The 17918-nt window shown below is 26.0% G+C and overlaps 2 protein-coding genes across 2 annotated transcripts; one reads left to right on the top strand and one right to left on the bottom strand.

Moving 5' to 3' along the window:
* Positions 1–650: 650 nt before the first annotated feature.
* LOC129610130 (phosphatidylinositol 4-phosphate 3-kinase C2 domain-containing subunit alpha) lies at positions 651–17627 on the top strand. The gene is made up of 17 exons (XM_055522518.1): positions 651–889; positions 1516–2460; positions 2539–2711; positions 2991–3052; positions 3658–3798; positions 3852–3950; positions 4008–5105; positions 5162–6633; positions 6695–6980; positions 7053–7203; positions 7294–7472; positions 7531–7744; positions 7812–8012; positions 16695–16891; positions 16958–17046; positions 17111–17260; positions 17331–17627. The coding sequence occupies exons 2-17, from the start codon at positions 1552–1554 to the stop codon at positions 17508–17510; spliced, it is 5601 nt and encodes a 1866-aa protein (XP_055378493.1). The 5' UTR covers positions 651–889; positions 1516–1551; the 3' UTR covers positions 17511–17627.
* LOC129610131 (claspin-like) lies at positions 8120–12102 on the bottom strand. The gene is made up of 4 exons (XM_055522520.1): positions 11968–12102; positions 11599–11789; positions 9992–10076; positions 8120–9915 (listed from the first exon to the last, which is right to left on the bottom strand). Exons 1-4 carry the CDS (start codon positions 11996–11998, stop codon positions 8546–8548), a joined length of 1677 nt encoding a protein of 558 aa, XP_055378495.1. The 5' UTR covers positions 11999–12102; the 3' UTR covers positions 8120–8545.
* Positions 17628–17918: the final 291 nt, after the last annotated feature.

The raw sequence follows: 17918 nt of genomic DNA, 5'->3' as shown, positions 1-17918 counted from the left end.
ATTGTACTAAATTTTAATAACTTAATATTAAACACTTTAAAATTTTTTAAAACAACAAATCTAGGGTTTTCTGTCAAAACATGATAACTACATTTTTGACTAAAAAAACTAAGAACGCAATATTACTTAAAATTTTAAGCGCTTTATGATGGAAGAATAACAAATTTAGTTTTTCCAATAATTTTAGACGTTTTTAAAAAACGTTATAACTAAACTATTGCTCCACAAATATACCTTACAAAATTATATGTGTACAGTTATTCACTTTTCGAGATTATAAAATTTTCTAAGGAGGCATTGAAATGCCTCAGACATACCATCTTACATATATACTGTTGAAAAGAAAATATATTCTATTTTTTTTCGAGTTCGTTTCAAGTTGAAAATAATTTTTTAAACATTTGCAGATATTTATTTATACATTTCATATTCTAATATTCATATTTGTGATATATTGTATAATTAAAATTTAAAGGCTTATTATATTATATGTACATTTCAGGAAAGTTTTACTTTGAAATGAAAATGGAGATCATATTATATTTTAGTAATGTGTTTGTGTTTAATAAAGAAACATATTTGAAAATAAAATTTATCAAATGTCAAAGTCGCCGAAAAGGAGGGGGAATTTTTTTGACTTATACTGAGAAGAGAAATAACGAAGTTTTGAAGCAAAAAAAAAAAAATGTTTTTGTTGAAATATTTATAATTTATCAATATTTTGTTATTTGAAATTTAATTCAAATTATCATTTTTATTTGTAAGTGTTTTAAAAAAAATTAATGTGATTTGTATAACAATGTTTTGAAGTACTGAACAAAAAATGAATGGTCTGCCAAAATTTGATATCTAATCTATGTATTCCTAAAGTTTCTGCGACATGAAAAAGGTAGGTATAAAAATTTGTTTTATAAAAGTGGTAGATTTTAAAAATATGTATATTTAAATTTTTTTTAAAGACCTGTGCATAAAAGCAAATGAATTCAAAAAATTTTTTTTCTAGTGCATTTATTGAAATTGAAAGTTCAAATTTTATTTCCTGCTAAGTACATAGCTACTTATATACATATGTACATACTAAGGAAGATTGGACATTTCCAAGACGTATTTTGAATTATTTTTGTTTTTTCTTTAAAATTAAATAATTGATAATATATCATAGTTATCGAAATGGAATTGATTATTTAAAATAAGTATGTAGTCAAGTAGGTATATATCCATGCAGAAAAATTTAATTAAACATGAAACTTTCGATATAAAATTAGACATACATACCTACTCTTTCCATAATATATAAATTTTTCAAAAAATTTTACATACATAAATACATATTTTGAATGGCTTAAATAAAATTAATGTTTTCAGAAAATCAAAGCTCATTAGTGGAGTTTAAATAAATTACTAAGGGAAATATATTTGGCATTTTCTATAGCAATTTTAATTCGACTATCTTAAAGTATCATGAATTATTCTTATATTATAGAATTTATAGTATAAATATCTTAACTTTTTCAGATTATTTTACGAAGCATTTAATCCTACAAAACAATAATGAGCAATAAATCAGAGTTAGATTATGAAAAAAAATTTCAAGATGATTTGGAAAAAGCAACAGCTTTGAGTTTGGAAACGTTAGCCTTGGAACAGTACCGCCGCACAAAACATTTCTCACCTACTAGTACTAGAATATCAGATCAACGTATCTCGCCCAACGTCGTAAAACAAATATCAAATAATAATAATATAAATAATAATGCTACAAAATTTCAAACAACGTCAATTCAATCACGTTCGAGACCTGGTTCATTCAATGCAGGTCAAACGCGTTCTGATGGTGTTTCACCAATAGCTCCACCACCATCTGTACCACCGCGTCGACATAGTGAAATTCGTTACACCCCATCAAATAGTCATTCAACAGATGATTTGATTTCGTTTAACACAAGTCCTTCAGAACCAAAAGTTGAAGAAAATGCAAATTTTGATAAGCTAATACAGGAAATTCATAAATTAAATAATCAAAGTCAGCATGTTAGCATAAATAATCAACAGTATCATACTCAAGCAAGTTACAACTATGGATCAACACCTTCATTGAATAGCGCTGGATTAAATTCTAAGAGTGGTCCAGGAATGCAATTAGTAGTATATAATCAACAATATTTAAACAAACCTGCTTTGACAAATGAAGAGTTGAAAAAGCTATATAATATGCCTGCAGCTTCTTCTGCAGCTTTTGGATATCCCACAGTTTCTCATCAAAGAGTCGTTACATATCCTCCAGCCGCAACAACGGTTCCAATTGGTCCATATAATCAAATACCGTCAACACAACCACCTCAGCCTACACCTTCTTATAGTTTTAGAAATTTAAATTTACTTCAGGTTCAATCATCTCATAAATTGGATAATTATTCCCAACATACTTTTCAAAATTCCGCAGAACAACATGTTTTATCAGTAAATCAAGTTCCATCAGTTTTTTGGACATTTTCATTCATATTGTAAATGTTTTTAATCATTATTTTTTATTTTCAGAAAGCTGAGGCCCAATTATATCCAAAAATCCCAAAGTCTGCTTCTATATCTGGTATGTCTAATTTAAGTTCGAGCTCAAATAAAAAACCGAATTTGAATGATGCACAAGTATTACGAAGAAATAAGAAAACGTTACTGGGAGATGACTTAATAGATTTAACTCAAGAAGACAAGTGAGTTTGAAATTATTAATGTTTCTTATAAAACATTTATTTTTTAATTATTTTCTGTGTTTTTTTGCTAAGAATTTTTAATAAAACACTTGTTGAACTTTTCTTCTTTTTGATTTTAATGTTGTTTTTCGATAATTTTGTAATTTAATCCTAATTGTTTTTTATTTACAATATTTAGTAGCCATTGTTTTTAAATTAATTTGTGTTATTTTATTTTGAACTATTTTTACCTCACTTCCCATTTAAAATAATAAAAAATTTTTCATTTAATACTTTTAGCTCTCGAGTCAGCGTTTTGGAAGCTTTTGATCCTCTTTTGTCTAATGATGAAGACGAAAACGGTAAGTGTATTATTGTTCATGTTTTTTTTAATGAAATTTGCTATTTGTCGGCAAAAAATCAAATTTTTATTGTAATTTTTGTTCATAGACTAGTGAGAAAACCTTTTTTACATTAACGTTTATGTATTAACGTTTAAAATGTTTACGCTACATGTTTATGTTTGTATGCAAAATATATTTATAATATATATTTACATATTACATAATATATTTATATATTATTAATATATAATAACTTTGACAACTGCAGAAAATATTTAGCAGTTTTGATACATTGGTACTTTTTATGAAATGTATGTTAAAAAATAATATTCTCAGTTTTGTTAGCTAAATGTCAAGATCTTTTTCTGAAGAAATCAGCTGTGATTTATTTTTAAACACAATTGTATACAAACACAAAAAATAAAGTTAAAATGTAGGAATGTTCGGACGGTTTTTTGTTGGGAATTGTCTATTTTTTTGCAGTTGGTGTGAATAGTATTTCAATTAGTTGAAGTAAAAGTTTCCTCGCAATGTTTTTTTCGGATAGGTTTCATAATAATTAAATAATTTAAAATATAAATTCAAAAAAAGAAAAAAAAAAAAAATGTTCTCAATTCTTATAGGAGACGCACTATCAGATTGCACAACATCATATTATGCTGAATATGACCCATTTGATTATTTATACAGTTGCGGAACGCAATATTCAGATCCAGTTTATGAAGCTGTTAATAAAACCGACAGGACACCTATAAGTCCTAGTGGTAAGTTTTATGAAATTTTCGTAAATCTTAATGAAGTAATTTTTATTTTTTAGCATCTATAGGCTGGAAAGCCGAAATTTTTAATTCCTATCCAGAACAATCACTAGAGTCGGTAACGACTCCACCCCCACTTCCGCCGCGTAATAGTTTTGGTAAGTTTTTAGTTAAAATGCAATATAAAATATACAATTAAGACATTTTTTTTCAAGGCAACATGACAGTTCCAGATATTGATTATAATGATAAATCAAATAGGGTTTTAGATCGTAGAAAAACATCATCTCGCTTGTATGAAGTTATTACAGATAGAAGAACTAATGAGCCGGAATTAATGGCATTTTATAATATGGTAAAAGAATTACGTGCTCAGTATAAATTCGATGATCAATTATCAAATGTTGGTCACATAGTTGCTTTGGAATTTGATAATAAATACATAGAAGAAAAAAGTATAAAACTTTTAGTTCATCCAGCTCTAGATATTTTGATAGACGACAAAGTAAACACAACTCAGGAGGGACAAGTATTCGGTTATAGTACCCCTATTGCATTCACATGCGATTTAAATACAAGTGTTGAGCATGTGCTGATGCACGCTTTTTGCACACTTGAGGGACAAATAGATGGAGAATTCGGGGATTTCGTAATAAAACCGATTGGTTTAATGGAATGGTTAAAACCAAGTTCAAAACTTAGTCAATTAGAATGTGTCCATGATAGTATTAAACTAGAAAAAGACGTTCAATTAGGTATGTGTAAGAAAACGAATGAGAATATGTTGGCGATCGCACGTACTCAAAAAGATGATAAACGTGATTTAGACTTGAAACCTGAAGATATTTTGCCTAATGAAACTGCAACAACAATTACTTATGATCACATGATGATTTTAATTGAAACTTTAGAAACGGAAATTGATAAATTAGAATCTTCAGCATCAGATGCTAGTCCACATACTATACTAACATGTTCTGGTGTTGTTCAAGGTGTTAAGGCTATATGTGCTCTACTTGGGTCTATTGACACAGTGCAAATATGTCAAAGTATAGACGAATTGAAGAGGATATGTGCAGCCGGACAAACAGTGTATACTACTCATAGCAGCCCTAGTAAGTCAACTGCAAATCAACCAGATATTATATCTGAGTCTGGGGATTATGCAGAAATTACCCTGAAACCAAAAACTACAGTTGATTTAATTAAGCTTAAGTGTAACCAAATTCGTGAAGGAATACAGGATTTAATAGAAACATATGTAAATGCTTTCAGGGTTGACTTTTGCGTAAAAAGCTTGGAATATATAATTAGTAATATATGATTTAGTTTTTATCTATTTCTGAATAATTACATTTATTTATTTTAGCGCCTATACCTATATCATGTGTCTTGAAACCAATAATCGTAAATGTATGCTGTTTACATAGACCTCCACCTAATTGGAAGTACGAAGATTATGTTTTAGGAGCCCAGATTTATCACGGAACAAAATTTATAGGTGACCCTGTAGTAACTAAATGTTCTAATGAGACTACAGGCGGTTTATTTCCTCGACTTACATTTGACAGTTGGATTAGTTTTGAAAAGAATCCTATTTGCACTTTACCTCGAGAATCTCGTTTAATATTTGTACTCTACGGAACTGAAATCGAAAATCAAGACCAGTCTAAATCCGGAAATAACGATGATTCAACACAAGAAAACAAAAAAATTACAACCGAATTGGGTTGGTGTGCTATTCAATTGTTTGATTTTTCTCGACAAATGATATCAGGAACATATTTATTGTCTCTTTGGCCGCCAACAACAGATAAATTTTTGGGACCTGCCCCAGCAAAAGGTTCTCATCCACAACCAGATGTGTGTCCTGTTTTAAGTATAGAAATACCAACATATGGAGGACCAGTAATATTTCCCGAAACAGTAGAAAATTCTGTCCAAGCCCCTCGGTATGATTTTAATAGTTTGGATACAAATTTACAACAAGAACTACTAGATACAGCCGAGCAGGGCTATCCAGGTGCTTTAGAAAAACGAGAAGTTTTTTGGGAGAAAAGACATTATTTACAGAACTTTCCGCATGCTTTGCCAAAAGTATTACATGCGGCACATAGTTGGGACTATGCAAGTTTAATGGATTTGCATGCTTTGTTAAAGTCATGGAAACCACTGACTCCTTTGCAAGCTTTAGAATTATTGTTACCTCGTTATCCTGACTTGGAAGTCCGATCTAAAGCAGTAGAGTGGATATCTAAAATGCCTAACGATCAATTAGTAGATTTTTTACCACAACTTTTACAAGCCTTAAAGCATGACACTTATGAAGCTTCTCCAATGGCCAAATTTTTACTTTGCAAGTGCCTTGAATCACCTAGAATAGCACACCATTTATATTGGTTGTTGGTACATAGTTTACCTGGTGATGCACCACAGAATTCAATTGATACTACAATATCGGTCGTAGAAATTGAAGAATCTTTAATCACCCAGGCACGATATCATAGGAGAAATAAAATGATGTTGAGAGCGCTTTTGGAGATATGTGGGGAAAAACTGTTGGGTCGATTTTTGAGTCAGAATATGATGTGTAAAGAACTGGCAGATATTGCTGTTTCTATTAAGCAAACAAAAGAGTCTTTGCGTCAAAAAGTTTTGATAAATAAATTAGAAACTGTTCATCAATATTTGTCTGATCAACCAACTTCATTACCTCTTGGCCCTGGATTGGAAGTTTACGGGGTGAATCTTCGTTCCTGTAGTTATTTTAATTCATATACACTTCCTCTGAAAATAGCGTTTAATGGGTCAGATAAAGGAATAATTCCAGCTATATTTAAAGTAAGTAAATTGATTTTCATATTTATATTGAGCTGAAAACGCAATACATAATAAATTTTAGGCCGGTGATGATCTGCAACAAGATATGCTAACCATACAGCTCGTTCGTGTGATGGATAAGCTATGGCTATCTGAAGGCTTGGATTTAAAAATGGTTACATTCAATTGTGTACCAACTGGATATAAAAAAGGCATGATTGAGCTTGTATCGGATGCTGAAACTTTGCGTAAGATTCAAGTGGAGTATGGTTTAACAGGTTCATTTAAAGACAGGCCAATAGCTGAATGGTTAGCAAAACAGAATCCGAGCCAATTAGAATACCAAAGAGCAGTTGACAATTTTACAGGTAAAAATATAATAGAATTTTTACAATCGTTTAAAATTTGTAATATTGAAATTATTTTGCGTTAAATTTCAGTGTCATGTGCAGGATATAGTGTAGCTACCTATATTCTTGGAGTATGTGATAGACATAATGACAATATAATGCTTAAAACTTCTGGTCATTTGTTTCATATAGATTTTGGAAAATTCTTGGGAGATGCTCAAATGTTTGGTAATTTCAAAAGGTAAAATTTCTTTTATTTTGGTTTATTTTTATTTACCTATTACAATTTGTTCAATTTAAAATTGATTTTTTTTTTTAATAATCTCTCAAGAGATCGAACTCCATTTGTATTAACGTCGGATATGGCATACGTTATAAATGGTGGTGATAAACCCTCCACAAAATTCCATCATTTTGTTGATTTATGTTGCAGAGCCTTTAATATTATTAGAAACCACGGTGACTTATTGTTACATATGCTAGCATTAATGGCAACTGCTGGAATACCAGGTAGTTTGAAATACATTATTTTCTAAACAGCACATAATTTTGAAACCATAAATTCCAGGTGTAACTGCTGATGCTGTGCAATATGTTAGGAAAGCGCTATTACCGGCACAATCAAATCCGGAAGCTGCTGCATCCTTTGCAAAAATGATTCAATTTTCTCTTAAAAGTTGGTTTACACAATTCAATTTCTTTTTACATAATATAGCGCAAATGAGATTTACAAGTGATGATGGTGGTGGAGAACTTTTAAGTTTTGTGCCTCGTAAGTACACGTAAGTATTTGATTTAATAATTTGGATTTTTAATTTTTATTTATATAAGTTAAATGTAATAAAATAGAATGCAACAAGATGGCAGATTAAAGTCTGTGATGGTGCATGGTTATCAAAAACGTTATGATATTGAAAAGTATTATACATATATATTAAGAGTAACCAGACATGGACAGCCTGATCCAGCTCACCTGTTTAGATCATATAAAGAATTTTTAGAATTTCATCAAAAATTGTGCCTTCATTTCCCATTAGCTAAATTACATAGGTAAGTCAGTTTGATTAAACTTTTACTTAAGATTTCGTATTTTATAAAAAGATCTTGACTTGAATATTATTGAAAATAGTTTTCAGAACTATTTTAACCGTCTTTGAAATTCGAGAAAATTTTTTTATGATATGAGTTGCGATATCTTTTGTTTTGTATTATAGTTAGTACAATCAATAAGGTCAATTGAAACTTTACACATGACATAAATTTTATGTGCATGTGTCATATATTTTAATACCCACTTATTTTATTTTAATTTGCTCTATATCTTTCTGGAAAATTGGGAAATCGGATTGGTTTTTTTTTTGATATTTCACTATCCGAAACTCTTATTCATTCTCTTATAAATGTCGTATGCCTTTTAAATTTATTATTGTTTTAATCTCTGCAAATTTTGTTTCAGAAAAAAAAATAAAAAAAAGGAAATTAATGAAATTTACATTTAACAAGAATTATTATGAAAATTACTAAATAAAATTACGTTACACAATTTAATAAATTTTATAATAGTTATTTGTTTTATAGTTATTTTAACATGATATTTCAGATTCTTCATCTTGGTCGTTGCTTAAACTAACTTTCTGATTAGATTTTTTTTCTCTTTCCTCATTATCGTGTTGCTTTTTCTTAACATCTTTCATATTTTTGGGCTTATGGGATACGGTATTATTCATATCATCATAAGCTAATGGATTCCTTAGTTCACGTCTCGCAGCTTTTTCTTTCGCTGCTTCCCGTATTGCTTGATTATGCTTTGCCATTTCTTCAGTTATATTTCTATAGTTTCGGACAATTGACCAGCTATCTTCTTCGTTTTCTGTTTTTGTATTACTATCCTCTAAATTATTTGATGTGGCTTTCAGCAATGGTGAAGATATTGAAACATTTTCAATTTTTGCAGTTATTGTTTTTGCATCTTCATCTTTCGATTGTCTTAAAGTTATTCTAGGTTGTGGTTCTGGTTTTAGATTTGTAGATGATTTTTGTTCTTCTGAATTTTCAATTTTACAATCTTCGTCAAGTTTAGTTCTTATTTTAAGTTTAGAATATAAATCTTCATCATCATCCTCGTTATCTGAGAATCCGGTAATTTTAAATGTTAATTGACCATTTTCTTGTTCGATAACACCAGGATAATTTTTGAAATCATTTTTTGTATTCGATTCATTCTTTCTCCAATTATTTATAGAGCCATAGTCATCCTCTTTCTGTTCTGATCCAGTTTTTCTTGTTCCAAAAGGTTCATTTTCTTCAATATCATGAAATTGTATAGAGTTAAATTTTTTTTCAATTGTATTTTCTTCTTTGCTTGCTAAATATTCAAGTTCTTCAAGTTCTTCTTTAGAAAGAAGTTCGAAACCAGTTGGCCTTCTTTTCTGTTTGCTAGGGTTAACCGGTGTTTGTTCACTAAGAGCTTCTAATTCTTCTAATTCTTTTTGTGATAATTTTGTAAATCCAGTTGGACGACGATGAATTTGTGATGAATTCGGATCATCTTTTTCAACGGGAATATTATCAAATTTAATTTTTTTTTTAATATTTTTCTTATTTTCCATTTGCTTATTATTTAAAAATGATTGCGCTGAATTTTTTTCCTTAGATTTTTGCAAGGGTGAAATATTTTTTTCGGAGGAGCTCTTCTCGTAATTTCTTTTACTATGCCTATTTTGATGATGTTCTTTTTTAGGTGACCTCGAATTAGATCGACTTCCGCTAGACTTACTGTTACTACTTGAATTATATCTAGTGTTGTGAACAGTTGGATTTACAGCTTCGGATTTAAGTTTCTCTTTAGCAATTTTACTTTGTTTTTGAGAAATCGATTTAGAAATGTTATTTGTTAATTGTTGAAAATTGGGGCTTCCCGATTTTTTCCCCGAAGAGTTATTTATTTTTATAGCTAAAAAAGTAAAGAAAATTATGACAATATAATATTTTTAATTTTTTTTTTTAATTTAATTTAATTTTTCACTTACGAGGTAAATCTCTCGGTCTTTCTAAATCAAATTCATTATCTGATTTCTTTCTAAATACACCAACTTCATATGGTGTTGGCTTATACTAAAATTAGAGATTTAAAAAATAATTATGATCATAAAATAGGATTATAGAACTCTCGATGATAAAAGAAAATTTGTTTACACTAGTTATAAAAAAAAAATTTAAAAAAAATTGCATAATAGATTTCAAGTTTATAACAGAATTTTAAAAATTATTGAAAATGAAAAAAGTATTTTTTATTTATTTATATGGAAAACATTTTTGGAAACAAATCACAAATTTTTTTCATATTTCTTAAATTAAAATCGAAACAATAATATTACGAGTATGTTACCTCATAATCATATTAAATACAAACGAAAAAAAAATGTTAAAACAAATTTTGGTTTACTTTCTGTTTCTCATTTTCAAATTCAAAAGATAATTAAGAATTTTTATGATAACCGGTGATAAAAAAAAAAAATTATCTGAAAAATTCATTTCGTATGAAACATTTTAATTTGTTCTCATTTTTGATTTTGTTATTGTCATTTTTTTAACACGCTTTAATTGAAGTAATAAATTGTGTAATCATTAATCAACAATACCTAAATGGTTTAATAAATTACAAAAATCATGAATAAACTTAATAAAAATATTCGCTCTTTGTTATTATCCTTATCTTAAAATAAGAAAAAAAAATATGAAGATATAAAACCTTCAACTACAAAATTTAAACTATAGGATATTTAATTAAAATAACAAATTTACAAAATTTCCAACCAATTAGATTTCTGCTGGTTTTACTCAAAATTCTATACTGTTTGAAATTTTAATGTAATTTAATTAAAACTTTTTATGTTCATTAAAATAAATCTTACTATTTCAATTTCAAAATTAAAAAAAAATTAAATATTTACAATTTTAGTATAAGGTGTAGTTAAATAAAAATTTAATTTTTAATTTTTAGTACATAAATATGTCCATACGAAAATTTGAAATTTTTGAGCTTTTAAAAGATTTAAATAATTTAATTATTAGAATGCTAGTTGTTAAATAATGTCAAAAATAATAATAAACAAAATTTTAATTTTTATAAGGATCAATATTAAAAAGAATATTCTTTAATTATTAATCTTTTTGTTATAATGAATTTTTTTTCAATAATAATAGGGACAAATAGTTTTTTTTGTTAATTAATAATAGTTAAAAAACAAAAATTTATTAAAATTTTAGTCTTAAATCTGATAAATTAGGGAAATCGAATTATAATTATTAAAGTTCATTTATTAGCAAGAAATTAATTAAATTAACTAACACAAATTTCTTAGGTTATTGATTAATCATAATTATTATGTTTTTAAGTACACGAAGACGTTATTATAATGGATGAATATGAAAATTACAATATTAATCCTTATTTCGTTTGATATCATTAACTTAAATTAATTCATTTATATTGAAAAATAATTGTCTTTTTATTTTTTTTTATGCTGTCGTGGCATTTTAAAATTTTATTTTTTATTTTTTCTTAATTGTCTCAAAAAAATATTTTTTTTTTCAGTGTAAATAATGAAATAATGTTAATTTTATAGTTACTTACTTGCTGATTAAGGCTACGAAAAGTTTCAGTTTGTGTTGTGCTACTTGCTGAATTTGTTTGATTGAATTCATTTAAAGATGACTCAAAATTTAATCTATGTTTAAACCATTTGAGTTTTATTCCTAATATTGCAGCTACTATACAAATAAGACCACAAAATGTTAATAAAATTCCATATAAATTGGCATCATCTTTAATAACAAGAAAAAAAAAAAAAGGAAATGTAATAAAATAAAACATCCCTATTATTATTAATATATGTATACATATATGAAAAATTATATTTAGATATAAAAAATGTGTCTATTAGAATTGTTTTCTATATAAAAGAATAATTCTGTATATATATATTAAATACATTTTTATCACCTTTGTTATTCAAATATTCAATATTTGCCATTTTTTATTTCTTTTTTTTTTGTTTATTGCAAAGGAAATGGGAAAAATTATTGAATTAATAAAATAAAATTTATTTGTTTCTTTTTGGAAATTTTTAGAATTAATTTTAAATTTAAGAGAAATTTTTCAAATAATTCTTATAAATGGTAATAACATAAAATTTTCTAGTTGACATAATGATGATTAGATATTAACTAAAGGCACTTAATTTGAAAATTATCATGATTTCTAATTGAAGTGATATCTTTCTTTCTTTTTTTCTATATATTATGTTCTTGTTATTATTATTATTGTTATTTAGTTTGCTTGAAAACTTTTAATACATTCTTCTAATTAATGTTGCAGTAAATTTTACTTACATTTCAATGATTTTCCACTTGAATTTAAATTTTCAAATCTTATCAATTTTTATGTCGTCGATTTCTGATAAAATATTTATACACATATAGAAAACAAAATGAAAAACTTAAGATAATTTTCAATTTATTAATATAACTGAGCTCTATTGAAATTATTGAAAAACGCTTCTATTATATAGATAAAAAAGTAATTTTTTCTAATTTTGTATTGTTTTTTTTTTTTTTTATATGTAATTATAAATTTATTGAGCGATGACTGTATAGACGTTACTTTTCATAAACGGAATGAAAAACTTTTAAATTCTGATGCAAAAATTGCATACAAAAATTAAAACAAAAAACAACATACACAAAAATATTCTAATAATGTAAATTGATTGGAAATTTAAAAAATTACAAACAAAATATAATACATGAAAAAAAAAAAAACAAAATTGAAAATTAAAACTAAAACTAAATAAAAGAAAATTTTATTGAGTGTAGGAGCTGCTTTTCAATTGAATCGTTTAGTATTCATTAAAAGAAATGATCACCACACCGGCTTTGACACGCGAAAAATTAACATTTTACATAGGTTACATTTTACTATATTGTACGTATATAGAACGGTAGCGAAAAAAATAAATTATCATAAAAATATTATAAATATATGCATTTAGTTCAAAAATTTATTACTCTTGTTTTTATATTTTATTTGTTCAGTTTGTCGCTACTTTTTATTTCTTTGTTGTATTTTTTGGGGTTGTATTCGATGTGATGATTTAACTTTGCATTTATGCATTTTATTGTGATCATTAGAAATAGGCAAATAGTGGAGTATCTCAATTTTTCTTTTCTTTTTTTTTTTTTTTATTTAATTAGAGTTACCAGACAATTTTAAACAAAAGTATTGAAGAAAACAAAAATATATGTAATTACTTAAATATTGATACAATTATGGAATTATATTAAATAAATTGCCGACAGGAATATGAAATAAAAAATATATATATACTATCAAAATTAATTCATTGTTATTATTTTGAAATTATGATTTTAAATTGAAATAATAATGATAATAGTAAATTGATTTAAGAATATTATGAGAAGGAGCAGTAGCTATCTTATTTTTAATCTTAGCAGTGGAGCTATCTTAGTTCGAATTCGAAAATATTTTCACATTCGAAGAATAATATCATCTTCATTGTTATTTGTTTTCTATTTAAATATCAATTGTAATATTAAATTACTTCTATTAGATCTTTTGATTGCAATTATACTTTAGTCAATAAATTATTATTATTTGACAAATAATTTGATATCACTTAAAAATTTTCTTGCTTATTTTTAAGAATTTGCAAATATATAGAATACAAAAATTTTTGTTTATAACATCTGGTAAAATTTTTTTTTTTTGCATACTATCAGACAAATTTTATTGTCTTCCTTAAAAACAAAAGTGTAACAAGATACACAATATGATTTTCACACTTTAAATTTTAATCTTTTTTAATCTCTTATATATTCTTATTCCAAAAAAAAAAATAAAAGAAAAAATATAAAAATTGTAATTTACATATGTAATGATTATTATGATGAACCAGTTCTCAACAAAAATTATTAAACTCGTTATTTGTGAAAATGATGTGCATGTAGAATAAAATGAAAATAAAAACAAGTAAAAACGTTTCAGTCGGTATAAACCGATTGAATTATACCCTGCACCTTTCGTTATTGTGTAGCAATTACTCGAACCCGTGAAGTCATTCTATAGAAACTTCACAGATATGTCTGACCTATAATTGGACAACCGATTGCCAAGTTTCATGAATATAACTTTATTATTTTGCCGAATATAAAAAATTTGCTGTTGGCTTTGTATGGCAGCCACCCGAACCGATGCAGCTATCCCATTATAATTTTTAGAGCATGTGTAGAATGTAATTGGACAGATGTATACAAAATTTTATATTTATAGCTTTATTAGTTTTTGAAATATTTAAAATAAACTCTTTGAGTTGTTTGGCAGTTACCCGAACCCGTTGTCCGAATTAGTCCAATAACAATAGGGTTCGCCCTTGGCACAAAAGAAAAAACTTGTGAAAGTTTGGTGTCGATTGCATTATTCGTTTTTGGGTTATCGTGCGATCGGACGGACGGACGGACGGACATGTCTAAATCGACGCAGAATTTTACGCTGAGCAAGAATATATATATATGTCCATACCGCAGATGACTCCTTCAAGTAGTACAAACTCCATACCAAAGTTAATATAACCTTCACGAAGTGCAGGGTATTAAAATATTAAAGCAAATATACGGGTATGTAATAAGCCGCATAAATATTATTTGTAGCTAAAGATTAACAGTATTTTTAAGTACATTCAAAATTTTATATATAAATCGTGTACATAGCTATGATGCTACGTTAGATAAATTATTTTAGAATTTCAATCAAATTGAAATTTTACTTTCATTTTATTACAATAATGTGGGTTTTCACTTGTTAGTTCAAAAGGTCGTCGTATATCGATGCATTGATGTATCAGAGCAAAACTTGCAGAACTAAACATACAATTTATATATAAAATAAAAAAATATTCTACAAAAACATAATTTAAAATATATTTTTAAAATTTTTATCGAAAATTTCCCTCGATCGTTCACTAGTTAGAGGAAAATATTTTTTTCCCTTTTTTTTGCACTAGTACATCAGTGAGTGAAAAGTGCTTCTGTTCTCCATAATATTCTTTTAGTATATATGTTATACTTATAACACAAGATTACTATTACAACATATTTTTTACTTTTAGATGAAAAAAAAAAAATAAGTACTTTAATGAACAAAAGTAAAATCCGCCAAATTTTCTTTAAAAATATATTTTATGAATGAGAGAAAACTAATTCAGTAGTATCCAATATAACTGAGTAACTGAATCATTGCAAATATTTTAAATACATTTTTGTTTTTTTGTTTTTTCTTTAAAATTTTCAACTAAAACGAATTAAAGCTAATGCAATTGCAATGATAATTTATTTAAATAAAAACTAAAAGAATTAAAAAAAATTTTGAAAACATACAGGGTGTAAACGAATAATAAAAGTTTTTATGCTTATATTTTTTATATACCTAATATAATATTATTTTTATATATTGCAATTTTTTATGGTTTTTCGTGAAACTTTACTATAAATTGTAACTTTTCACCAATCTGATTGTTGATCTGTTTGTTGATCTATAATTAATATATACTAAAAAAATATTGAGAGTGAAATAAAAACATAGTTAAGTAATTAATCAAGATTTTTATTTTTGAAAAACTTTCCGGATGTAAATTTTGGACAAAAACGTTATTAGGGTCCAAAATTATATTGCCATATTTTTATATTTTTTTGTGTTTTTCCAATGTAGTGTTCTAAAAATTTGGTAAATATGTATGTAAATTACATAAAACAAATTAAATTGTGAAATAAAATTAAAAATAGTCAAAAAATTCTTCTCTTCTAGAAAGAGGAAGAAAATCAGATAGGAGTTTTCTTTTCATACACCTAACATGAAAAAAGTGTTATGGCAACGAAAAATTTTAATTGAAATCTACTTTGTTTAAAAAACATTCTTAAAATCTGAATATAGTGTAAAAATTACACAACAAAAATACAAAATTGAACGTTGTTTCAATAATAGAACCTTTAAAAATCGAGCTTACTGCTTAACAAATTGTTCGTTAAATAAATATTGCACTGTACTTGTCATTTGATTGCATTTGAATTGAAAAAAAGAAACCTAGTCATATAATTCAATTATGCAATATTAAGTAAATGTAAAAGAGTAGAAGAATGAAGAAAAATATCTAAAAGTAAACATTTTTTTTTATTTTGTTTTTTAACAAATTTGTTACAAATAATTTTTTTTTTACTTTTATCTCTTTAAATTCTACGAAATAGGAATAAGAACTCGGAATTGTTTTCACTGTCGGAAACTAAATGTATTCGAAAAAGATCATATATTAAATTATTTAATTTTACAAGCTGTTGTCAAAGTGTCCTGCTAAACAGAAAATTTGTTAAAATGGAAATTTTTCTATAATAATATATATTATATTTATTTATTTTCATGGCGTGAAGTAAATGATAATATGAAAATTATTATTTTTCTTCTTATCAAGTTGCATGGTTTCCTAAAAGTAGCTTTAAATAAAATCTAAAAAGGCAAATATTTAAAGGAAAAAGCCAAGATTTCATGAAATTTAATTTAACGTCGAAAATTCATTAAATTCTTGCAATAAATTTTTATTATTCGAATTCTTTCGTTATAAATTTTAATTGATTTTAATAATTTATTTTACTTTTTATTTCCAGCCTTCCAAATAATTTACATATAGGGCGATCAAATATAAAAACTGTAGCTGAACGTCGTTTACCTGAAATTCAAAGTTTTCTAATATCATTATTTAATTCAGCAGATGAAATAGCACATTCCGATTTGGTATATACATTCTTTCATCCATTATTAAGGGATCAACAAGAAGCCAATATTAATATATCAAAAGTTAAAGGTATATTTTTTTGTATTTTGTACAAAAACTATACCATTACATTTTTTTTATTATTTATATTATTAGATATTAAACCATCAATACAACAAACTGCAAATGTTTGTGGTGAACTAAAAATTTCCTTACAATATAGACGTGGTACATTAACAGTAATGGTAAATTATATTTTTATTATTACCATTATTTTGACTACTTATAATATTTTATTTCAAAATATAGATTCATCATGCCCGGGGATTACCAATATTACCGGGTGGACAAGAACCCAATACTTATGTTAAGTGTTATTTAAAACCAGATCCAATTAAAGTAACAAAAAGGAAAACTAAAGTTGTTAAAAAATCAACAGTTCCTAGTTTTATGGAAACGGTATTATTTAAAATAATTTTGAAATAAGTAAATAAATATATTTTTGTATTTTGTTTTCTTTTTATAAAAGTTGGAGTATCGAATGCCTTTGGAACATATACAAAATAGGATATTACAAGTAACGGTATGGTCTCATGATACTTTACAAGAGAACGTGCTTTTGGGCGGATTTATTTTAGATTTATCTAAATATGATTTGAAATTGGAATTGATAGAATGGTTCCGTTTAGAATATTTACCAAGAACGTGAATAGAAAATTGAAACAAGAAAACAAAATTTTTTTTCAACTCCGTTTTTATTTGTTTTTTTTTTTTTACTACTTATTGTAAGTTTATGAAAAACACACAATCAAAATATTGTTTAATTTTTTTTTACACAATCAAATTATTATTAATTATTTACTTATGTATAATATTATGTGTATCGAAAATATTAAAGTATAGTTAAGTTTACAAATTAATTTTTAGTAACTTTTTCTTTATATTTTATTGATTATTTTCCAAAATAATTGTATATTAATCTAATATAATGTTTAAAATTTATACATATATATGATATTAGAAAATTGCTTTATAAATCAATCAATTTGAAAAATTTCGCTTTTTATAGTAAATTATACATATTACCTTTTAAGTTAAAATGTTTGAAAAAATTTAA

Source organism: Condylostylus longicornis, unplaced genomic scaffold, assembly GCF_029603195.1.
Source record: "Condylostylus longicornis isolate FDR11 unplaced genomic scaffold, ASM2960319v2 ptg000044l, whole genome shotgun sequence".
Classification (NCBI taxonomy): domain Eukaryota; kingdom Metazoa; phylum Arthropoda; class Insecta; order Diptera; family Dolichopodidae; genus Condylostylus; species Condylostylus longicornis.
This window is presented reverse-complemented; position numbering and strand designations above follow the sequence as displayed.